This window comes from Acanthopagrus latus, chromosome 8, assembly GCF_904848185.1.
Source record: "Acanthopagrus latus isolate v.2019 chromosome 8, fAcaLat1.1, whole genome shotgun sequence".
Classification (NCBI taxonomy): domain Eukaryota; kingdom Metazoa; phylum Chordata; class Actinopteri; order Spariformes; family Sparidae; genus Acanthopagrus; species Acanthopagrus latus.
The window spans coordinates 7,225,374-7,250,138 of record NC_051046.1 but is presented as its reverse complement, the minus strand read 5'-3'; the positions used below and the strand labels follow the sequence as shown (position 1 = coordinate 7,250,138).

Sequence of the window (24,765 nt, the reverse complement as noted above, 5' to 3'; positions counted from 1 at the left end):
TGAAAAGCTGGTGAGAAACAAAGGAGCTCTGAGGTGACCTCAGACACTGTCAGACATGCAGGTGTGTGTTTATGCACTGGAGATTTCCCGTCTCGCCTCTTTGTTGGTGTAGTGATGCACCTTACTGTGAGCGGGGGCAGTGTTTACATAACACCTGAGGCTCCCATGACACCCAGCAACTGACGATTTGACGCAGTTTATTTTGAAAACTCTTTCTTCCCACACAGCCTCGGATGACTTAACTCTCTTGCCGACCTTTGTATTTCACATCATTCACTTTTTAATCGAAGCGCATCTGTGATTAATAAGGCACTCAAGGCAAAACAAAGTAATTTCTTGATAGTTTAATACGAAGCATCGGCACCTTTTTTCAGTCGTCAGTGGAGTCTCAACTTAAATACATCCCACAAGCACACTGAAAACAGCACATTTCCACAAAATTAAAAGCTTACTTCATAGCTCACATAAAAGGTGGAGAAAAACAGTAAACAGAAAAAAATGTCACAGATTGATTGTCTAAATCTACAGAAGCCGAGAACTGCCATGGTTGATTTATTTTTTAATGTTTTTGTTTTCACAAGGTGATTATTTGGTTATCTCAAGGAAATGAGCTTTATCGTGAGAAAACACAAGATTGTTTCCTTCTTATTACTAAACATGTTTATCAGAGATCAGAGATGACATGCCAGCATACACAGACAGTGTTTTGTCAAATACACTCACTTTATGATGCCAACCACCAATGTGGGTAGTTTCTTTAGTGTATGACAACAAGCATTCTTTTGGTTGTAGTCTACTGGTCAGCAACACGTCTGCTTTAAGATGACCACAAGCTCATGCTTTACAGTAAGAAGCAATAATATTAATACCATCAAAACACAAAGAAAAACATTATTCCAACAAATGGCAAAAGTCCTCCATCTCTTAAAGTAGTGAATGTATGTCATGGCCCGCTCTTATGAATCTTAACGAGTCATTTTCTTGTGATTTAATTCTCTCAAGAAGTCATTCTTCTGCTTTCTCAAGATAACACATACAGTACATTAAGGAGTTTTCATTAAAGAAACAACTTCTATTATCTCAAGATAAGAAAATAATTAACTTGTGATCTCAAGATAATGGCAGTAAAAGTTCTCGGCCTCCGTATAAAGAAAACTGTGCAAGGAAAATACAAAACACAAATGCAGACAGAGAACAAAGTGGGCGTCTGCACCCATATCCACATGCAACTCAGGTAATGTTTGACAAACATAGATTGTGAATACACTTCATCTGTATTTTGACCTGACTGAGTCGATCTGTGTTTTTCTTTTAAAGTACTTGTGCATGATACAACACTAAAAACTATCCTTCATTTCAAATCATTCTAAATCAATTTATGTAACAGATTGTAATTTGTGTCCCAACATAACCAGAAAATCATGTGTTGGCTATCACCTGGACAAAGCTGAATGGTACGATTTTTTTAATCCAGCATTGTAAAAAAAAACCTCCTGCTACCTGTGTTGAGATCTGGCCAGGTCAGAGTTCAGATACACCACAGTAGCTGTGATATCGTCTCTGTACATTCGAGCCAGATCCTCTGGCAGAGCGAGCATAGTGGCCAATCTCTCCTGGCAGAGTTCTCCGTACTCCCCAGTTCCAAGAGCATGTCTGATAAGGTGCGTGGCAGCGTTGGTGTCTAAAGCAGGGGAAGCACGAGCCTGACGTTTCAGCAAGAGTTCGTGCATCTGACCCAGTTTCAGCTGCCGTTCAGATGGAGAAACTGGAGCCTAGAAAAAAATCAAGCACAGACCGTTTTTACATGGTAAAATTATGACTTTTATCTAAAAGTTGTGTGCTGTGAATCAGGGGAATCAAAATACATTTCAGTTTCACTCCACACACAAACCTGGAGGTGAATCCCACTCAGATGCTCGCCAATGAGTCGGACAGCCTCCTCGCTCCCTAGTTCATCCCACAGCCCGTCAGTGCCAAGGATCAGGAAGCGGTCCTGAGGTCTCAGCTTGTGATAGCTTATCTCTGGTGCCACATCCAGATACGGCGGAGTTAGGTAGTTAGGTGGCGTGTACTGATACAGGTTGAGGGAGTCCAGGTCAACTCCGGATTCCAGGCTGGCTAAAATGCTCTGCTGCAGCTCATGGCTCCACTTGAATCTTACGTCACCAAATGCACGCAGGGGCATCAGAACCTGAAAGCACGTTAAAAACTTAGGACCAATGACGCATTGTCCAAATTCACAAGTACATTCATTTTCAAGAATATCTCACCCCGAGCAGCCTGTCGTCTGTGATTACTGTGTCTCTCTCTGAGGGTGGGTGCTGGGCCTTGATCCGCTCCACCTCAGCCTGATTCTGTGTGTTGTGGTCTTGAGAAAGGGGCACAGCGCTCCATGACCCATCATCCTCCTGCACCCCCAACACAACTCGGCAGTCACCAGCATTTGCTACGTGGATCCCATCTGTGCCAACATGAGCCACACAGGCAGTGCAACCGGCAAATGCAACCTGGAAAATCAATGATACACGTGTATCAAAACTGTGTGACCTTACATGCGCACAAAGCAACAAAAGAAAAGAATGTTATTACCTGGATCGCTGTGCTTTTCATCAGGTCATTGGAAAGAGGCACTTGAGCCTCCAAGGAGATGTCAGCGTCAAGACGTTTGAAAGCACGATGCAGAGCATCTGGAGGACTAAAACCAAAGGAGGGTGATCAAAGGATAAGAAAAACGGATCACACAAAGCACATGTGTAAATCGACATAACCATTTATAAGGACAATCATGTTTTCCTACCTCATGCCTTCATCATGTTCCTCACTGTCCAGCAATTCCTGCCAAAACACTCTCAGGTGGTCAATGTAGAGTGAAGCAGATTCCCGATAGTTAAAGTCTGTATGATGTTTGTACCACTGCAAGATGGGAGGAACAGGTCTCCCGTGCTCCATGCATTTCTCCAGCTCCTCAAGGCTCTCCTTTGGCAACATTGCAACTGCAACGTAGTACAGCAGCCGCTCGCTGACGGCCTGCGCACACGCCCAGCCTCCGTGGCCGTCAAACACTCCAAAGAGCATACCCTTTGACTGCAGAGGATAGAGAAAAATTACACTGAAGAATGGGGAGAAAGCAGGGAGATGGTTGTACAGACGGATGGGAGAAACTGCATACCTGTAGGCAGCTGGCTGCACTGCGACGGTCCTCATTGGGTGTGTTAGCAGCCAGCTGGTTGCTCTCAAATTTTCTCACAACACTGAGTTCCCTGCCATCAAATTCTGGCAGACTGACAGTCTAGGATACAGATTCACACACACAGATTATAACTCATAGCTGCAAGTTATTCTGTATCAAATACTGATTGATTTGAAATAGAACAAGCCTTTTCATCCTGCCCTGACATGCCTAATATGTTAGTATCATTCTAAAATGCTTATAGCAAAGGGAAATACCATGACACCCATTACCTGCTCATTAGATCGCAGGACACTGTTGATCTGGACCTGGTTGAGCTGGAAGTCTAGATCCTGACGAGTGGAGAGGTGTCGACCATTTCCTGACTCATCACCATTGGAGCACAGCTGGTGCTTTCTGGAGGTTCCCCAGGATGAGAAGTGACGATGGTGGGCTGGTCGAGGCTGACATGAGGTAATTGACTTAAGTTGGGCACACTGTATGAACACAAAAAAGAGCAATGGTGACATTAGAATATTACACACCATAATTATAGAACCATTAAGAGGTCAAGCAGGATACAAACCTGGAATGGGGCAGCAGAGGAGAGTGTCAGTGTGCAGGCTGAAGCTCGTTGAAGGATGCTGGCGTACACACGTCCAGACATCTCTAATGCAACACTGTTGTAAGGGTGCTGTGTCACTTAATCGCCCCGGTGTCTATGACAAGGGTTAAAGGAAATTATACAGGATTTCGTGATACCCGAATGAATGTTGCTGTGAGGACAGTGACAATTCAGAAGCCAATGTAAATAGAAAGCGAGCTAAATGTTGTGTAAGTTAGCCAACTTCAAATTAACACCATAATCAACGTGCTATAAGCGAATACGAAGCATCGTAACGTTACATCTCCGTGGGACTTTCCCGTGGAGTTCATAGGCGCAAACTGACTGCTTAACATCGAGCTGACCACATATAAAATGTAGTTTACGGTGTTAGCTTGCTAGCTGGTTAGCTTCGCTCGCGTTTAACATGCAGTCTTAGCGACTAACGTTATAACGTAACCGAAACATATACTTTATCTTGACGCCTAGACACGGATTAAAATGGTATATATGTTAATACGACTATTAAAAACTGAATTAAATACGTACAAACTTCGGAAAATCACGAATGAATTAATGATGATCTGACAGACACCAACGCCATACATGAAAGTGACGTGTGAACGTCTGACGTTGCCATCAGACGCACTGTTGTAGTCCTTGCTGGAGTATACGATCTTTGTTTCAGACACCCTGCGGTCCAGTGCTGTTTTAGATTGAAATAATGTTTTGATGGCATGCTTTGGTTTGGCTTAATTCTTTTCAGTATGAATTTTGGTTCGTTTCTTAGCTTGATACTCAAATTGCTCAGTTCTGATGATATCTAGTAACTAGCTAAATACGCAGGTTGGGAATAAAAACCCACTATATTCCACATTTAACTTAGCAGTAGATAGTCATATAGCTATACAAACTACATGACATAATTTTTTCTGTTGAATTACTGACAAATAATTCATATGAAGACACAAACCACATTTTTACCTTAACTAGGTCCATCTGCCACAATTTACTGTAGGTACTTTGTTGCCATGGTAACGGAACGTGACTCACCGACTTGCCGCCGTTCACTCACCAGTTACTGAAGGACCGTTAATAGCTTAGTAGCTAACATAGGCTAACGCGAAAGTTTAATCCTTGTTCAGCGAAATATTGGATTCTGCTTGTTACTCCAGATGTAAAGATCCTGAATTTACTTTGAAGAAAAGTTCAAATTTCAAAGTTCAAAGAGCAGCTAACATCGCAGCATGTATATTTAGCCTCAATATTTAATTTGTGTTAGTTAGCTAGCTAACTACCTCTAAAACAGCTCTTTATGTGAACGAGCGTTAGCCTCAGCACAAAAAAAGCAGTGGCTAGACGTCATTGGTATTTTTGTACTATCAAGTTAGCCATAACTTTTCTGTTACTTGGGTGACCTTTAACCCTTGTTACTGGCTTTTAAACCACTGGGTCTTTTAGAGAGTGACATGGATAAGACAGTGGATCGCAGTAACAACCGTAATAGTAAGTGGCATTGTCCTTTAGTCCATATGCGCACACCTTTTTAGTGTGTTTATGGATGTAGCTAATGCAACATTATGCGTTTTCAAATATTTACCTGTAAGGTTAACACTGCGGATTTCATCTTTCTGCTTCCAGCCATCAGGACCGATCTCAGTTTGCTGCTTGAGTGTCTGAAGTTTCAGATGAAATGTCCTGATTTGCAGAAACAAGCTCTTCTCGCCATTCACTCAATCTGTGAAAAGAGAGGTAATAGTAAACCATCAGTTGAATAAACTTGGCATGTATCTATCTCTTTTACACATGCTAACCATCTTCCATGGTCTTGTATAATCAGATTTGTTGTTTGGACATATGCTTGTCATTTAAGTCAGTGATACATTTACAAAATCAGCAGAACACCACATGAGTACTTTCCACTGTCTGTTTCACTTATATATATATATACATTTTTTTTTTTTATTATTATCACAGAGGACACTGTGGATTTGCTGAGAGACATGGGTGGTGTGGCATTTATCTGTAACCTATCCAAATCCAGTATTGTTCATTCAGACGTCAAGGAGACTGCCCTCTTTACACTTGGCACACTAGCAGAGGCCAATGGTAAGCATGTGTGCATTACAGTTGCTGATTACCAATTCAGGGGCGCATGTGGTGAGAATGCAGTCCAAAGTTTTATCATTTGCAGCAATTAAGCCTGAAAGAAATTGCACACCTTCCCCTAATGAGACAGTCCGGTCAAACAACTACTCGTAAAGTTAAAAGTTTTCCCCAAAAAGCCGATCAGTGATAACTCTCAAGCTTGAACAAATAATAGGCAAATGGCAAACACCACCATCATTTTTCCGTAGACTGTTGCTTATTAAAAGCTGCAGAGGACACACATGAAGAAGCTTTTTTCTGCCAATTTCAGGCTTGAAATGTAGGCATCAGAGGCTATGGTCCTGAATTGAGATGCAGCACATGTGCAAGTAGTCTTGAAAATGACATTTTTACATATTCATAATACACTACTTATCTCTTCCCCTGGCAGTGTATTGCAAGAATTCTCTGTGCAGGAAGGAAATGTTTGCAGAGGTTGCTGGTCTGTTGATGAAAGAAGACATCCCACTGACTCAGAAGAGAGTGTCTGTCTACTTGCTGTCTGTGTTGGTAGCCAACAACAGTAAGATCAAGGCTCCTCTACTGACATAAAGCTCCAGGGTCGTTTATCCCATTATGTGCTATTCTGTCACTTTGCATTTTCTTTGGTTTGATTCTGTTTCAAGTTCATGAAAGATGTTTTCTAAAAGTGGAATAGAAAATATTTGAGAGTATAATGAGCTTGCTTTTGTTATACAGACCTTTGTAGATTTTATGTCTGTATGCTTTTTGCAGAATCAGGACAGACTTTAGCCCAAACCACAGGCTGCCTTGATATTCTGCTGGACCTCTTCAGGTATTTTACAATGCTAAATGCTCTGTAAAATTTTGTAGCCAGACATCAGTCACGCCAAGTTTAAATAGGCAGGCTGAACAGTTTTTACTTAAAAACCCACTCACATGAGCGCATGAACAAATGTTAAACTGCATTTTTTTTTTTGCAGGCTGACTTTCCCTCTCTCCACAGAAGCTACTTTGAGAGCTGCTAATGCTACTCAGACCTACCAACTTTGGGCATCTGTGTCAAGTGCTCTCTGTGGATGTGTGAATAACCCACAGAATGGTAATGTCATCTGTGTGCTTGTGCCATTTGTGTGATCAGTTAATGTGGAAAACATTGATGCTCTTGCCATTCTAGCAAAACACATTCAAGCCAATCCCTGATATACTGCATAAAGATTATATCTGGAGTAAGAATGAAAATCATTTTTGCATGTCTTTCTTTTGTCTTCTAGAGGAGGGTCAGCGTATTTGTGTGGCAGTCTTTCCCACAATAAAATCCTGGCTCCAGCAAATTTCTTTGCCACGCACTGAGATTTTTCAACCCATATGTTCCTTCATAGCAATGACAGTTGCTAACAACTGTAAGTCAGAATGACTTATGCCACACCTGTTTTTTTTCTGAGATGTAAAATGGTTAAAGATCCAGTGTGTAGGTTTTAGTGGCATCTAGCTGTGAAGTTGCAGATTGCAACCTACTACATAACCCTCACCTATCTCTCCCCTATGCTGGTTTAAAAAAAGGTAAGGCCCCCTCTAGAGCCAGTTTTTGGTTTATCCATTCAGGGCGACTTTGGAAAAATTATTTTAAGTCTCAGGTGATTATACAGTAATGAAAACATAAATATGAGTATTCAAGTTCTTCTTATAGATCCTCCTAAATTCAACTTAAATCCTAGACACTGGATGTTTACATTTTCACTAAATCCTAATTATTAAATGTTCATCACTTCTTTGTTTTCGCAGCTTGTGTTCAGGAGAGTTTTTCTGCCTCAGGGGGTCTGGATACTCTCACTCTTGCACTGGTTCGTCAAGCATCTTCAGCAGATACAAGCTTGTTGTCATGCCAACTTTCCATCACTATATCCAAGACCCTGTCAGCTTGCATCACAGATAACGGTGTGTATCTCTTTTACACACATATGTGCACTCAATTCTCTCAAATAACCAGAGTATCCCCTTCTCCTAATTACAAAGATCTATTCCTTGTAGCTCCTCTGGCTTCGGGTCTGGCTCAGTATGGCATGGTTTCCCACCTCTTCTCCTTGCTGGCTAGCCCACACTTGGACCCTGAGGACAGGCTTTCTGTTTTACTCACCCTGGGCCACTGCACAGAGGCCTCTGGTAATACTGTGACAGTACTGTGCTGGAGGGTTTTTAATATTTTCTGTTAGTGTTTGAATATGTCTGTATTTTAAACTTTGTCACCCACTGTTACAATCTTCTACAGTCTTTCTTCCCATTCCATGTTTTTTGTTTCTTCCTGTCTGTAGAGGAGCACCAGTCTCAGTTGGTGCAGTGTGGAGGCCTGCCTCTTGTCATAACCCTACTGACAGAGGACACAAGTGAGGAGGTTAGGAAGGCTGCTACATTCATATTGCAGACCTGCAAACAGGCCAGTAAGTCAAAGCAGTCTTGTTTGTATCAAAATGTAACTATTCCATGCAGTTTACAGTAAATGTATTGTAGTCATCAAAGATGGGCTCTTTTAAACATCATAGACCATAATCCTAAGTATAATGCTGTTAAAGAGAATGATGGCTTGATACCATCACCGTGGTCTGTTTATTAAGTTCATTAATTTCTTTTTTTGTACTTTTGTGAGAGGGAAAATGAGAGCAAATGAAAGGTGAATAAGCAATTGAATAATACATAGGTTGAATGTAGGATAATGACTTGTTTGTCTCTGTGTTTGAAGCCATGTCCTTGGAAGTGCCTCATCTGATGGTGAGACAGGCGGAAGGTGAAAATGAGGAGCCCCTTACACACATGGAAGGCTTCAGAAGCTCGGCCAGAGAGTTGCTGCGCAGGATCGACCTACTAGAGAAGAGACAGGCAAAGGTTAGACATATGTTTACATTCATGGCCACAGTATAATCAGCATGTAGCATGGTGACTTATAATGTGTGCATATTGTATTTTTTAGGAAGATAAGGATGTGCAGGAAGACACTGATCCATCAGCTGCAACTGAGGGGCCAAGCCAGCCATCTTTACCTCCAGCCTTACCTCTGCAGCAGAAGGGCATTAAAACCATCCCCAAAGCATATAGCCAAACCAGCACTCTGAGGCATTTAGAGGCAGAAAAGGACAACATTAAACTCCAAACAGTCAGAAACATGTTGAAGAACGAGAAGGGCGGTGAGCTGAAGAACGTAAGCTCCAATTTTAGTATGCGGGAAGAGAAGACCAAAACCAGCTGGGGTGGTCGGTGTTCAGTGTGCAAGGGTACCGGGGCCCTGATGTCTTCTCCTCAGCAGTCACTAGAGGGAGGCAGAGAGCTTCCTACAGCAGACAAGTCAGTGGAGTTTCTCAGAGTTGATTATGTCATAATCAGAAAAATGAATGATGATGACCTTCATAATAACTTGTTGTATTTGTTTGCTGCTTTGTGTTTAGTCTGTTGTTTAAGCCCCCAGCACCAGTGAGGAATAGCACACCAAAAGAAATTAAATGTACAGATGAAGGTAAGACAGATTTGTGACTTTTGACACAGAAAATAAAAAAACGTTTTTTCTGGCGTTCATTTTTGTTTTCAGCAGATATTTCTGCTAACTATAACTTCCGATAACTATTTTTTTCAAGTAACATTTTTTATGTGAAGGGTTGCAGGGCAGTGAGATGAGTAATGATGAGGAGATCCCAGTGGAGGAGCAATCTCTCTCTCATATCCGGTGTGCAGGTAGGAGTACATGAGGCTGTCGCTCTGTGAAATGCTTTCAGTCTTGTTTCATCAAATGGTTGGCGAGAGACATGCACACTGCGATATGGAAATGTAATGTCACGGTTAACTTTTGCATCATTGTAATCATCAAGATATGCTTAATCTCTGAAATTGCCACTAAAACATACTGGAATAAGTTTAACTTACATTCTGTTATTCAACAATATTGTTGTGTTGCATCACAGATAGGATACAGATATTTAGTTTGTAATCCACAGTATTTCTACATAGCCAATTTAAATTTTTGTGGTGAAGAGTGGGAAAGCTGAGTCTACAGCCAGGGGGCGGACTTTACAATGACTGGAAAGAATGACTCCCCCTTGCCCAGTTCAAAGGCTGATTCACAATTATCTCAGTAATGTGAATTTGCCATGGTCAACTTATTTTAAGTGTTTTTCATTTCTTCATTTTTTATCATGATCCACAAAATCAATCAAATCAAAATATCATCCCATGCTTAATTTTAAAGCCATGGTCGAATTAACTAAAGTTCAGGCCTTGCTTTTTTCTGCCTTTCATAGGTTGTGTGTTGCCTTTTGAGGAGGTGACCAGTCGCACTTTTTCATCTCTCCAAAGCTCTAGCTGCCACAGCTGTGACATGCACAAAGTTCTCCAGGAAGCCACAGAGCGATTCAGGGTTTGTCATCTCGACTTTCTGTTCAGGAGAGAGTACCAAGACAACGCTGTCGAGCAGACTAGCCCAGAATCTGTGACGGTCTCAGTAGCAGAGCCACAGAGAAACAGGAAAAACTGGAGTGGTGAGAGGCTTTAACATTTGAAATGCACAGTTAATCCGATCTCACTGAAAAGTGTAGTTCCTGTCTCAGCGTCTGAATTTGTCAAAGAGGACATAGCTCCTGTAAAGCACAACAAAATCATGAAAGCGTGTGCTAACTAAAGCAAATTTATACTTGTGGCTTCCCATAGTAGGTGAAAGTGTTTTGTTGGTAAGCAAAATGTACTTTATTGTTGGGATACTGCAGATAATTTCTTTCATATCAAAATGTATTTCTGAGTATTAAGTCAATTAGTTTGTCATCCAGAACAAGAATTTTACTGCCAAATAGGACAGCTAAAAAATCAGTGACACACAAAAGGCCCACACCCCTGTCTGTGCCCTGAACACATTATTTGTTCACATTGGATTGCTCATGTCTTACTCATGCAGTGGTGCAGAGTGCAATGGCCTGAGTCTGAAAGTTGCATTTGACATGATCAGTTTGAGATGACCAGTTTGCTAGATTATGCATACCCCATGAATACTCACAGTTACAAGCATCTATATGTTCTCTTCAGAGCTGACATCTACTGACTTATGGAAGTTTTTTGTTTTGTTTAGTTTTTTTTTTACATTTTCTGAGTGCTCAAGTTTTATGTTGTCTTTGTAAACTATGGAGACTAGTAACATCTCCTCTCAGCTGTATCATAGTGCATTACTTCAGTCAAGATAAATGTAAAAGCTTTATCAATGAATACATGAGATCCTGTCTGGAGTTGATTAAATATGAGAGAACTTTTCAGGCAGTAAACATACCAGTGTTGCTGTTGTTCCAAACTGTGGTACAGTCAATTTAATTTTCCTTCGCCATTACCTCATAACTGTTACTCTAATATCATCACTATGAAACACATTATTGTATTTAATTACTGCAATAAAAAGTCTGTTTTCAAATCCATTTTAAAAGAAGTTTGCCTTTTTCCAATACATAAAGGAGCCGGGAAAGGCAAGAGCTCTGTGCCAGGACAACACTGGAAAAAGTATAATGGTAAGAATTATGCGGTCTGTACAAAATGAGCCTAATGGTCTATGATCTAAATAAACAAATTATGAAACGACATTCATGATTCTCAATTCAAAAAATTTGATCATGAAAGCTAAGCAGATGATTTGCCTGATATAATTAGATGTTGCACAATAATCGCCAAGTGTTTAATTTGGATATATTCTTCTTCCACCCATCGTAGGCACGATCAGTTTGACTCCACTGCACAGAGGAGCTACAAAGGACAAATTGACCTCTCAACACAAGTCTGGTATGTATGTGACTCAATCACAGCAACACAACATTTACTATTGACCTTTATATTTGTTACATTCAACAGCATTGATTCCATCACTCCCAACTCCAGGTCCAGGCTTGACTCCGCTGAAAAGGTCTCGTTGTCCTGAAGGTAAATATGTGATATCAGATATGGATATTTAGTGGAGATTGCTTTAAGTGTGTGTGAATGTTATGATTGAGAGCCTGTGGTGGGAGCTGTCCTCTGCAGTGTGTTCCTGGCAGCAGAAAAACCAAAGAGCAGAAGGAATGTTGAACTGCAGCCAGTGTTCTCACAGTGCAGGCCAGAGCTGGTTCAGAGTGCCACAGCTGTATTAAGCTGTTTCACACTCTGTATAACATTGTCTATGTGTGTGTGTGCGTGTGTTTGCGCGCGTGTGTGTGTCAGCAACAAAGAGAGAGGGAATGATGGAAAGGGAGTGTTTTGATGCTTTTGTGTTTTGCCAGTCAAATGGTAGATAAAGGAGAGGCATTTCAGTCTGTTCCACATCATGATTTCGCATGTTCTATACTCACGTTACATTCACTATCCGGTATATCGAAAGTGTAAAAGTATATGTTAATATATTCTGTGGTTATAGTTGACATCCATCTCCTTTTCCTGTTCACATGCTTTCACTCAGACTTTCTGAGTGAGAGTGCAGTCTTTCTGTGCTGTCATGCTGAGATTTACTGGATCTTTATACCTCTTAGCCAAATGCGTTTTCCAGGGCTCACTTGTGTGAGTAGTTTTTTTATTCCACTGCACACTACACGCTACACATTTTCATTCTTTCTCTGTCCTGTTCTGCTGTTTTCTTTCCACCTTTTTCTTCTTTCCTATGACATTTGTTTCTGTCTGAATTTTGCCCCCTTTCTTGTAATGTGTTTCCTATTCTTACTTCATGAAAACTTCTTCTTATCATGTATTGATGTTTTTATGACAGCCCCAGCAGCCACAACTGGTGATGCATTATCGCTCTTATGAGGAATAGCAAAGGAGAGAAAAGAGAAATTGTCTCCCTTTAGCTCAACGAATAACTCAGATTTTACACATTAAAGTATATTTACAGGTCTTCGGGAGTTCTATTGCATATGTGAAAAAGTAGAATAAAACCTGTGGTGGCTTCAGAGGAATCTATGAATGAATGGATGAATGTAATCTGATGTCACTCAGTGGCAACAATGCATTGTGGGTAATGTAGGCACCAGGTTTTGAAAAGGAAAAAGATTGCGGGGGAAAAAAAGCTATCTCTGCTTTTGCTGTACTGATTTTTATAATTTGTTTTTAAACTGTCCGGAATGAGTCCAACAGTGTTTTATGAGTGCATTACTAGACTACTGTGGACAGGCAGTAGTGGACTACTTTTCAAAACCTGACATCTACATTACTCACAATGCAACTAAGACACTGAGTGACATAACTGGAGGCAATTTATCAGATTACATACATCTTACTCTGGAGCTACAAAAGGATTTCTACTGCTTATTTTCACAAGCAGAATAAGTTGAAAACCTGGTATCCTCTCAGTGTTTTTCACTTAAATGCATAGAAACTGTCTTTATGTTACAGAGAGAAAAGGAGGAGACGTTAGCGGACAACGTGCTCCTGATGATGAGCCAAAGACGAGCAGAGATCATTGTTCAACTGTAAGAGTTTCACTATTTACGTGGCCACGTTTTGAGAATTGGTTTCCAGATTGGAACCAGTTTCAAGATTAACAATTCCTGAGAAGCGCTTACTGTGGTATAAACTGATTTTAAAGTAATGTTAAAGTATTAAAGTTTTCATAGATTTGTTACTTTATTTGTTAATTGCACGTTCTTGCTAAAAAACATATGTAGTGTACTGCAGATAATCAAAACTTTTTTTTTCAGGTAAAGACTACATCTAATTTCAGTACAACATGAACTCAAATTGAACTTTGCTTTATGTACACAGTGAACATCTGACCGTATTTATTTACCCACTTTGAAACTGAAAGTGGTCATGTGAAGGACAGAAGGACTTTCAAAACACTCCTTCCAACTGCAGCTCCATGACCTGTGTGTAACAACATTATAATGTACACAAGTTGATTTTCAAAGTGAACTCTAGGAAGCTGAAACCAATCCCTGCCTGGAGGGAGAGAAATCAGTTTAAAGATGAATGTGTGTGTCTGAAGGCATGAAGTACTTTATGTTAATGGCCTTACATTTGCAAAACCACCAGTAAGATTTCAGATACGAATGACTAACTGGAAGAAAACACATGTTCTCCTTTTCCAGCTATTTTAGATTTGATCCTTCTACAATAAATGTCAGTGGAGAAGGCATTAACAGCTAAAAAAATCCAGTCCAATAGCTTGTGGAAGGATATACTATATCTAAGAGACACCAGTGTTGTACTCAGTGCTGTCAAATGTGCGTCCATGCACAGGTGAATTGTCCTGTAATCCACACTCTCTGTCTAATCTCCACTCATAGTGCTCTCTCTTCTGCTTTTCGTATTATGCTCAGAGAAGAAAGAGGAAAGACTTCAGCCCTAAGGAGGTGAGTTACCTTCTGAGCGGAGTAAAGACTTTCGGTTCCTCCTGGAATTCCATCTTGTGGTCGTACCCCTTCAAACCTGGACGCACCAATGTCGACCTGGCCAGGAAATACAGGCAGCTGACGGTAGCCAGAGAAAATCTCCTTTAAGTCAGATATTTGGTATTTTCCATCTTAACAGTCATTCCCTTGATTATTTATTTATTTATTATTTTTGAGCCTTCAGAGAGGTAAAGCCCAGGACGCCGGCTGGTTCTAAGATAATCCTGGTTCTAAGATCCTGGACCTGCCCCCTCTGTAAATAATAACTTTGATTTATCTTTAAGACCTTAACCCTGCTCAGTTTTAAAACATGAAGAGGCATTTACCTCATTTACTCACAATATATTTTACACTATTTATATTGAATATATTTATCTATTTATTTTGTATTCAAAATAGTTTTGCAGCATGTCAGCAGATATTGTAAATGCTCATTATTTATACAAACATGCTTAAGATTCCTGTATTTCTCTGTCAGTTTCAACGAATAACTCAGATTTTACACATTAAAGTATATTTACAGGTCTTCGGGAGTTCTATTGCATATGTGAAAAAGTAGAATAAAACCTATGGTGGCTTCAGAGGAATCTATGAATGAATGGATGAATGTAATCTGATGTCACTCAGTGGCAACAATGCATTGTGGGTAATGTAGGTGCCAGGTTTTGAAAAGGAAAAAGATTGCGGGGGAAAAAAAAGCTATCTCTGCTTTTGCTGTACTGATTTTTATAATTTGTTTTTAAACTGTCCGGAATGAGTCCAACAGTGCTTTATGAGTGCATTACTAGACTACTGTGGACAGGCAGTAGTGGACTACTTTTCAAAACCTGACACCTACATTACTCACAATGCAACTAAGACACTGAGTGACATAACTGGAGGCAATTTATCAGATTACATACATCTTACTCTGGAGCTACAAAAGGATTTCTACTGCTTATTTTCACAAGCAGAATAAGTTGAAAACCTGGTATCCTCTCAGTGTTTTTCACTTAAATGCATAGAAACTGTCTTTATGTTACAGAGAGAAAAGGAGGAGACGTTAGCGGACAACGTGCTCCTGATGATGAGCCAAAGACGAGCAGAGATCATTGTTCAACTGTAAGAGTTTCACTATTTACGTGGCCACGTTTTGAGAATTGGTTTCCAGATTGGAACCAGTTTCAAGATTAACAATTCCTGAGAAGCGCTTACTGTTGCTCTGAAATTCTGAAGCACATCATTGCGTCCACATGTCAAACAGTACTACTGAGATGAAAACAGTGATATTTGATCCACGGCCTAAAGGAGAAAAGATGTTTGAAAGAAATTGAAGGCGATAACATGACGTCATTTGCAAGTATTACACTATCTCCTCATGCTGGTGCAAATGCATCCATTAACTATGGTATAAACTGATTTTAATGTAATGTTAAAGTATTAAAGTTTTCATAGATTTGTTACTTTATTTGTTAATTGCACGTTCTTGCTAAAAAACACATGTAGTGTACTGCAGATTATCAAAACTTTTTTTTTCAGGTAAAGACTACATCTAATTTCAGTACAACATGAACTCAAATTGAACTTTGCTTTATGTACACAGTGAACATCTGACCGTACTTATTTACCCACTTTGAAACTGAAAGTGGTCATGTGAAGGACAGAAGGACTTTCAAAACACGCCTTCCAACTGCAGCTCCATGACCTGTGTGTAACAACATTATAATGTACACAAGTTGATTTTCAAAGTGAACTCTAGGAAGCTGAAACCAATCCCTGCCTGGAGGGAGAGAAATCAGTTTAAAGATGAATGTGTGTGTCTGAAGGCATGAAGTACTTTATGTTAATGGCCTTACATTTGCAAAACCACCAGTAAGATTTCAGATACGAATGACTAACTGGAAGAAAACACATGTTCTCCTTTTCCAGCTATTTTAGATTTGATCCTTCTACAATAAATGTCAGTGGAGAAGGCATTAACAGCTAAAAAAAATCCAGTCCAATAGCTTGTGGAAGGATATACTATATCTAAGAGACACCAGTGTTGTACTCAGTGCTGTCAAATGTGCGTCCATGCACAGGTGAATTGTCCTGTAATCCACACTCTCTGTCTAATCTCCACTCATAGTGCTCTCTCTTCTGCTTTTCGTATTATGCTCAGAGAAGAAAGAGGAAAGACTTCAGCCCTAAGGAGGTGAGTTACCTTCTGAGCGGAGTAAAGACTTTCGGTTCCTCCTGGAATTCCATCTTGTGGTCGTACCCCTTCAAACCTGGACGCACCAATGTCGACCTGGCCAGGAAATACAGGCAGCTGACGGTAGCCAGAGAAAATCTCCTTTAAGTCAGATATTTGGTATTTTCCATCTTAACAGTCATTCCCTTGATTATTTATTTATTTATTATTTTTGAGCCTTCAGAGAGGTAAAGCCCAGGACGCCGGCTGGTTCTAAGATAATCCTGGTTCTAAGATCCTGGACCTGCCCCCTCTGTAAATAATAACTTTGATTTATCTTTAAGACCTTAACCCTGCTCAGTTTTAAAACATGAAGAGGCATTTACCTCATTTACTCACAATATATTTTACACTATTTATATTGAATATATTTATCTATTTATTTTGTATTCAAAATAGTTTTGCAGCATGTCAACAGATATTGTAAATGCTCATTATTTATACAAACATGCTTAAGATTCCTGTATTTCTCTGTCAGTTTCAACGAATAACTCAGATTTTACACATTAAAGTATATTTACAGGTCTTCGGGAGTTCTATTGCATATGTGAAAAAGTAGAATAAAACCTATGGTGGCTTCAGAGGAATCTATGAATGAATGGATGAATGTAATCTGATGTCACTCAGTGGCAACAATGCATTGTGGGTAATGTAGGTGCCAGGTTTTGAAAAGGAAAAAGATTGCGGGGGGAAAAAAAGCTATCTCTGATTTTGCTGTACTGATTTTTATAATTTGTTTTTAAACCGTCCGGAATGAGTCCAACAGTGCTTTATGAGTGCATTACTAGACTACTGTGGACAGGCAGTAGTGGACTACTTTTCAAAACCTGACACCTACATTACTCACAATGCAACTAAGACACTGAGTGACATAACTGGAGGCAATTTATCAGATTACATACATCTTACTCTGGAGCTACAAAAGGATTTCTACTGCTTATTTTCACAAGCAGAATAAGTTGAAAACCTGGTATCCTCTCAGTGTTTTTCACTTAAATGCATAGAAACTGTCTTTATGTTACAGAGAGAAAAGGAGGAGACGTTAGCGGACAACGTGCTCCTGATGATGAGCCAAAGACGAGCAGAGATCATTGTTCAACTGTAAGAGTTTCACTGTTTACATGGCCTCGTTTTGAGAATTGGTTTCCAGATTGGAACCAGTTTCAAGATTAACAATTCCTGAGAAGCGCTTACTGTTGCTCTGAAATTCTGAAGCACATCATTGCGTGCACATGTCAAACAGTACTACTGAGATGAAAACAGTGATATTTGATCCACGGCCTAAAGGAGAAAAGATGTTTGAAAGAAATTGAAGGCGATAACATGACGTCATTTGCAAGTATTACACTATCTCCTCATGCTGGTGCAAATGCATCCATTAACTATGGTATAAACTGATTTTAATGTAATGTTAAAGTATTAAAGTTTTCATAGATTTGTTACTTTATTTGTTAATTGCACGTTCTTGCTAAAAAACATATGTAGTGTACTGCAGATAATCAAAACTTTTTTTTTCAGGTAAAGACTACATCTAATTTCAGTACAACATGAACTCAAATTGAACTTTGCTTTATGTACACAGTGAACATCTGACCGTATTTATTTACCCACTTTGAAACTGAAAGTGGTCATGTGAAGGACAGAAGGACTTTCAAAACACGCCTTCCAACTGCAGCTCCATGACCTGTGTGTAACAACATTATAATGTACACAAGTTGATTTTCAAAGTGAACTCAAGGAAGCTGAAACCAATCCCTGCCTGGAGGGAGAGAAATCAGTTTAAAGATGAATGTGTGTGTGTCTGAAGGCATGAAGTACTTTATGTTAATGGCCTTACATTTGCAAAACCACCAGTAAGATTTCAGATACGAATGACTAACTGGAAGAAAACACATGTTCTCCTTTTCCAGCTATTTTAGATTTGATCCCTCTACAATAAATATCAGTGGAGAAGGCATTAACAGCTAAAAAAAAATCCAGTCCATAGCTTGTGGAAGGATATACTATATCTAAGAGACACCAGTGTTGTACTCAGTGCTGTCAAATGTGCGTCCATGCACAGGTGAATTGTCCTGTAATCCACACTCTCTGTCTAATCTCCACTCATAGTGCTCTCTCTTCTGCTTTTCGTATTATGCTCAGAGAAGAAAGAGGAAAGACTTCAGCCCTAAGGAGGTGAGTTACCTTCTGAGCGGAGTAAAGACTTTCGGTTCCTCCTGGAATTCCATCTTGTGGTCGTACCCCTTCAAACCTGGACGCACCAATGTCGACCTGGCCAGGAAATACAGGCAGCTGACGGTAGCCAGAGAAAATCTCCTTTAAGTCAGATATTTGGTATTTTCCATCTTAACAGTCATTCCCTTGATTATTTATTTATTTATTATTTTTGAGCCTTCAGAGAGGTAAAGCCCAGGACGCCGGCTGGTTCTAAGATAATCCTGGTTCTAAGATCCTGGACCTGCCCCCTCTGTAAATAATAACTTTGATTTATCTTTAAGACCTTAACCCTGCTCAGTTTTAAAACATGAAGAGGCATTTACCTCATTTACTCACAATATATTTTACACTATTTATATTGAATATATTTATCTATTTATTTTGTATTCAAAATAGTTTTGCAGCATGTCAACAGATATTGTAAATGCTCATTATTTATACAAACATGCTTAAGATTCCTGTATTTCTCTGTCAGTTTCATCTCTGTCAAACACATTTTCATATAAATGCAAACAGGCTTTCATAAAGTTATTAAATTAGAATTGCAGCTGTAGACACTATTTACTATATGTTCATGGTGCAAAGTGTAACTTGAGACTGAATCAGAAATCACTTGCAGGTTGAATTGTACCAGATATTGAATGAGTTATATGCGTTACCTGGGTAAAGGACCTTTTAATGTCCTTGTTTTGTTGTAGCACCACCTATTGATGAATAATCACCAATTTGAATCACATGTACATCTGCCAGATTTGATTGCAACAATACTGTTGATGTTGCAGTAAAAAAAGGCCCAGCCCCGACACACTTTGGCAACCATTTTATCACTGCTATGCCAAGTCTGATTCATGGTGTGACTGTTATGTTCAAAGAAGCAAATAAAGTTGTTTTTTTGTTGTTTTTACATATTTCACAGTTTTCACAAAATGTCAGTAAATCTTGTCTAGGAGAAATGGTCATGGTCTCAACTATTTGAGAACATACTACAAAGTCATCTTCTCTGTTTTCGGTTGATAAATTTGGCTTTTTATCTCTGACAAAAGAATAACGTGAAGGTGAAAATAATAGTTTCCTGCCTGGATTCTTTAAACAAACAAATATTAGATGAGTTTTTACTCCCTTGACATGCGGTGTCATGGGAGCAAATACCACGTTTTTCTGTTGTCTTTGTTTTTTGCTTCGGCCATCAAGAGACAGGAAATCAGCGAGGAGAGTGGGGACTCAAATCCAGCACTGTTGTTTATTGAGCTGAAAGCCTCTGGTATGACAGGAATCACAAATAGTGCAAATCATGCTGTTTATCTATTCTCTGTGTGCATCAAGGAGCAGCTCAGTCTGCTAACTGTATCTCTCACAACAGGCTAGCTTAACTGAGATCACTGTCTGAGGAGTGCCTCTCCCACTCCACGGGGACTCATCTGTGTGTTGCCAAAAACCATGGGACTTCACTGCCTGCCATGCCCTGAGGCGTAGCCAGTTACAGTTAGGTGTGGCTGGACAAGACAAAATGTTTGTGGATTATGAATGATAGGAACTGGAGGAGACAATCCGTGCACCACAGTGATTCTCTTAATTAGACGAACTATTGTGTTTTAAAAGCCGCTGGTTACTGTTGGTGACATCCCTTCATTCGTTTAGTAGTATTCCTGTCTTAATCCGTAGTTATTTCCGTAGTTAGTTTCTTTATTAGGTGAGCATAAGTCGCCTCTCATACCGATCGACTGACTACTTGGTGAAGATGTCGGGATTGCAATGCAGTGAAGCAGGAGGAGTGTGGTGGGAGAGGCATGTGAGGAGCGTAGTTCTCATGGACTGGAACACAGTCACACTGAAGACTTTTGACCCAGGCCCCCCGAAAACCTCCTTCCTCTGGAAAGAATGTGGCTGCGTCTCCCCCCCCCCTCCCTTCTTCTCTTCCCTCCCCTCTCGTCCTCTCTCCCACGAGACTGTGAGAAGGCAGGCACTGTCTCTCTTATGCTCGCATGCTCGACTCTGTGTTGCCGGGAACTTGATTTCCATATGTACACTGTGTTCCATACATGTGCTGAGCATGTTGTTACGGGCGGATCGTACAGCTATGGCCTCGCAGCTAATGAATGTTTGATGCTCATCGAGTAACACGCCAATTCGCCTTGATCTTGTTCTGCTAGTTTCTTCTCGTTTCCACTTATCAGAGTCCCCATCATGTGCTATCTATACAACAATATCTCTGCTAGCTGGAAAAAATAAAAAACACACACATGACCATGACCATGACACATGTGGAATAATATGTTTATTTTCACAAGCAAGCCACTACTTGGGTTAAAGAATCCCATTACAACAAATTTGATGATCACACCTGGAATATTGCAAGGTCCGAACATGACTATGTTAATACATAAATGTTTCGTGGACGCTTGTTTCCTGCTAGATAGCATGTATGCATATACTGTCTCCATCTTTGGTTGCATTGCTTCTGTCCCTTGCCTGTCGTTTTTTGCATCAGCTTACACCCGCCTGAGAAAGATTTTATTTTTCTCTTTGTACTTGACCAACGCTTGTCCTGCAATGCCACCTTTTTCTTCAAGTCCACGCAAGAATTTTTTTTTTTTAACTCCTGCTTGGATCACATTGAATTTGCATAGAGGAAGATCTCTGTTGTCCAACAATACACTCAAGTACACACAAGTCCCCCCGTGGAGTTTTACCCCTCACCCACACACCCAATGGCTGTATAAACGTATCAAAAACATATTAGAATGACTTTTCTGTGGTTTTTTTTGTGGGTGTAGTGAGACACAAGTTTGCTCCAGAGTTCATTTGGCACGTTGGATCATGGCTGTTTGCCTTTTACGAGGCCATTTGAGGTGTAAAAAAAACAAAACAAAACACTGCATCTGTGATTCTTTCAGATTTCATGTAAAGGGTTAGGAGGGTGTCACAGAAAAGTATCTATTTACTTCTTTCATAAATCCTCATCTGTTGATTCACATCAGCTCGGTTGCAGGAGTCATGTCAAGGATGGGAGTGCCGTCAGGGATCTTGACATCAGTTGGAATGAGGTCGGCGACAAGGTCATTTCCTTTCAGCTCCAAGTTCTGCAGGAGTTCGCTAACACTTTCCCCGTTGAGATCATTCACGAGCTGCTCTAGATTCTCAGCAGCTTCCACCTCCATCGGCTTCTCCACGGATTCTGCCGTTTCTTGAGGCTCTTCGGGCTCAAGCGTGGAAACCTCGAAACCGCCGTGGCACTCCTCGGTCACTGGAATGTCTGAGGGCTCGTCTGCATCAAAGAGGGCAGGAACAGGAACTGGGGAGGGATCAGCGGTAATAAGTTGGGGTGTTGCGTCAGGGATTCCCAGGTCGATCAAAGCTGGTGAAGAAATCTCTGGCTCAGGGAGAGACTCTTCGGTAAGCATGTCTGTCTGCGGCTCCAGATCCTCAGGTGGGGCTGGTGCTGACTCAGGAATGGACTCAGGGACTGCCTCAACTCCTGGCTCTGGTTCGGGAATGGGCTCTGGAACTGGCTCTGGAGCCAGTTGAGGTTCTGGTTCTGGTTCTGGCTCAGGCTGAGGAGGTGATGGTTCACTGACTGGGACCGCAGGCTCAGGTTGGACTGGAGCTGGGGTCTCCTGTGCCACTGGCTCTGGTTCTGGATCACTTAGTGGGGCAGCAGGAGCCTCTTTGCACTCTGCTTTACACTCTTCAGTAGGTAAAGACGCCACTGGTGTCACCAGCTCTGCTGTGTTCTCCGTCTCAACAGCCTGCTGAGTCTGCACTATCTCAGAGTCTTGTGCTGGTTCTGCAGCTGCTGGTTCTGCAGCTGCTGGTTCTGCAGCTGCTGGTTCCTCTGCAGTCTTCTGTTCTGGGGCAGCAGCTTCAGGGGAAGCAGCTTCAGGGGAAGCAGCTTCAGGGGAAGCAGCTTCAGGGGCATCCCGCCTTCTGCTGAACTTGTTTCCCATGATGAACCTGTGCACAAGACAGACATTATACATTTAAATTATTTAATCCATTAATGGTTTTCAAAAGGTGAAGAGAAAACTTTACCTCAGCTCAATATTTCATAAGATTCATGCTGCAGGCACGTTGTGAGGTGAAGCTGCTTTTTCTTTTAAATTCATGAATATGCATGTGTGCAATGTTACAGGAGCAACACAAAGTAAACAGAGGAACTTTGTTAAACGTGACCAGACTCAGCGAGGTGGCTGCGCAAAGATATTCCAGTGTGTGTGTGTTATAGTACATCGTGTTCTCTCGTGCCCTTCCCGGGCTGCATGTACAGCATGTGCCATACAGTGTGTGGGATGAGAGCGTGTGTGTGCGCTCAATGTCTCCGGATTTTGCCCGCAGATCATTTAAAAAGCACAAAGCGTCCGATCGATTCCTTCCCTCTTTGCCAGCTTTGCGCCTCATGCCACCTCTCAGGCTTTTACTCCATTTGACCAGAACTTCTGCACAAGTTCACACGAGCATCGGGAGAAGTTTTCTGTCTCTACGCGTCACGTAACACGTCGAAAATAACTATGTTTGATTTCTTTGCAGTTTTTCTTTTCTTATTCTTATTCTGTAAAATCAACCACACCTTGTTCCAGTCGTGCTGTCTGCCAGGAGCGTGTGTGTGCGCACATGCAGTTCAAACATCTCTTCTCATTTAACATCCCGACGGCCTGACAGACATCCAGGTTATAATTATTATCAAGGAGAACCATGTCTGCGCTCGTTGCCATTAATTGCTGCTAAAAGGAACAAAGAAATCTGGAAGGCGACCCCGCCTCCCTCTCGCGCTCCACAAACTTAAAAAAAAAAAAAAACTATTCCAAAATGTACAGACGTAAAAAAACAAAACAAAAACACAACAGCTCCGGTGTCGACGTGCAGATTAAACGGAAAAAAAAGAATAACAAACCTTTTTCAATCGTTTCCTTAAAAATCGATGAGGTCGCAGCTGATCTCGCACCCTTCACCAGGAGACCGCACGTCCAACTGTCACCAGCCGAGCTGAGTCCCGCAGACGCTGCCTGCTGATGTAGCGCGGCGTGCGCGTCCACGCTGCTCCATGCGCGGCGCGCACCCGCCAACCCCCCAGACCTCCACGCTTCCTGCGGGCCGATGAGTCGGTCGCTCTGCCTCCAGTTAATAAACGTAAGTAAACAACGGAAAATTAAATTACACATGTCGCCTTCTCTCGATCAGATTCAGTGTCCAGCCACGAATCGGCGTTTAATCTGGACTAAAGCTGCTTCATGTTGCAAAAAGAATCACTGGCAAAGGTTTTTAAACTCATATTGTTTTTGTTGTGATCTGAATGTTGTCCACAGTCAGTGTTGTAAAAAAAGTTGCTGGAGTTAAGAATGCAGTAATTTTGTTAAAATGATGTTTTTGCAAAAGTGAAAGTCAAGCATACAGAAAGTACTTGTTAAGTTGTCATGTTTACATTTCATTCAAAAGTGAAAGTCATCTCTAATGTGTTTGAGTCTTTAAGTCTTAAAGTGTCTGGTGGTAAATAAAACTAAGGATCAAAAGTACAAAACAAAGACAGTGTTACAAAACAAAACTGAGTACAGGTATATTCAGCTGTAGACTTTGGGCCAGCTGATTACCTGCATGCTGGACAATTATTGGATCAGATGTTCTGCATTTTTCTGAGTATTGGCTTCAGTGTTTCTTTATCTGATTACCAGATCACATCCGATAAATTGCAAATGCACGACTTCGATTGCAAGCTGAAGACATGCATGCCAGTCCGTAAAGTAACCTGTATCTAAAGGTTTAGAAATCAGTGAGGTGTGTAAAACAGTGCATTGGAATAGAGTGGAAGTATAAAGAAACTGGGAATGGGGAAACATTCAGGTAAATTTTCTTAAAATTGTTCTAAAATGCAGTACTTGTGTACTTAGTTACAGTCCGTCACAGATTAATTGCGACGCTTTTATTCAAATGTAGTGTGATTATGATGAGAACAAACTGTAGCTGGCAGATCAGCTGACTGACTGCTGGTTGAACATTAAATCCCTGACTCACGTATCGCTGTTGCGCAAGTTATGCTGAGTAGACAAACATCCCATTGAAGGCTCACTCAGATGAGTACAAGCAGAACTGT

At 40.9% G+C, this 24,765-nt stretch overlaps 3 protein-coding genes across 20 annotated transcripts; 1 reads left to right on the top strand and 2 right to left on the bottom strand.

The window, feature by feature from the left end:
* Window positions 1-329: 329 nt before the first annotated feature.
* pdp2 (putative pyruvate dehydrogenase phosphatase isoenzyme 2) lies at window positions 330-5,484 on the bottom strand. Of its 3 annotated transcripts, none has more exons than XM_037106098.1 (9): window positions 5,374-5,484; window positions 3,756-3,888; window positions 3,463-3,666; window positions 3,170-3,289; window positions 2,798-3,084; window positions 2,590-2,695; window positions 2,271-2,507; window positions 1,892-2,191; window positions 330-1,772 (listed from the first exon to the last, which is right to left on the bottom strand). In XM_037106098.1, exons 2-9 carry the CDS (start codon window positions 3,834-3,836, stop codon window positions 1,497-1,499), a joined length of 1,611 nt encoding a protein of 536 aa, XP_036961993.1. In that variant the 5' UTR covers window positions 3,837-3,888; window positions 5,374-5,484; the 3' UTR covers window positions 330-1,496. The 3 variants fall into 3 exon arrangements, with proteins under 3 accessions (XP_036961993.1, XP_036961992.1, XP_036961991.1); XM_037106097.1 differs by lacking the exon at window positions 5,374-5,484 and adding an exon at window positions 4,758-4,892; XM_037106096.1 differs by lacking the exon at window positions 5,374-5,484 and adding an exon at window positions 4,323-4,461.
* Window positions 5,137-19,591, top strand: terb1 (telomere repeat binding bouquet formation protein 1). Of its 16 annotated transcripts, XR_005076350.1 has the most exons (25): window positions 5,137-5,279; window positions 5,415-5,525; window positions 5,751-5,882; window positions 6,313-6,444; window positions 6,657-6,717; window positions 6,866-6,984; window positions 7,157-7,285; window positions 7,668-7,820; window positions 7,899-8,045; window positions 8,195-8,320; window positions 8,620-8,762; window positions 8,848-9,218; window positions 9,320-9,387; window positions 9,525-9,602; window positions 10,166-10,402; window positions 11,357-11,410; window positions 11,610-11,678; window positions 11,748-11,816; window positions 13,257-13,333; window positions 14,150-14,338; window positions 15,279-15,320; window positions 16,395-16,550; window positions 16,651-16,721; window positions 17,491-17,567; window positions 18,609-18,672. XR_005076350.1 is itself a non-coding variant. In XM_037106080.1 (24 exons), exons 1-24 carry the CDS (start codon window positions 5,243-5,245, stop codon window positions 18,786-18,788), a joined length of 2,907 nt encoding a protein of 968 aa, XP_036961975.1. In that variant the 5' UTR covers window positions 5,137-5,242; the 3' UTR covers window positions 18,789-19,591. The 16 variants fall into 16 exon arrangements, 12 of the variants coding, with proteins under 12 accessions (XP_036961975.1, XP_036961978.1, XP_036961976.1 ...); XM_037106080.1 differs by lacking the exon at window positions 16,651-16,721 and having other exon boundaries at window positions 7,914-8,045; window positions 17,491-17,532; window positions 18,609-19,591; XM_037106083.1 differs by lacking the exon at window positions 16,651-16,721 and having other exon boundaries at window positions 11,775-11,816; window positions 14,183-14,338; window positions 17,491-17,532; window positions 18,609-19,591.
* Window positions 19,592-20,936: 1,345 nt separating this feature from the next.
* LOC119023859 (magnetosome-associated protein MamJ-like) lies at window positions 20,937-23,706 on the bottom strand. The gene is made up of 2 exons (XM_037106099.1): window positions 23,572-23,706; window positions 20,937-22,634 (listed from the first exon to the last, which is right to left on the bottom strand). Exon 2 carries the CDS (start codon window positions 22,625-22,627, stop codon window positions 21,653-21,655), a length of 975 nt encoding a protein of 324 aa, XP_036961994.1. The 5' UTR covers window positions 22,628-22,634; window positions 23,572-23,706; the 3' UTR covers window positions 20,937-21,652.
* Between the last annotated feature and the right edge of the window lie 1,059 nt (window positions 23,707-24,765).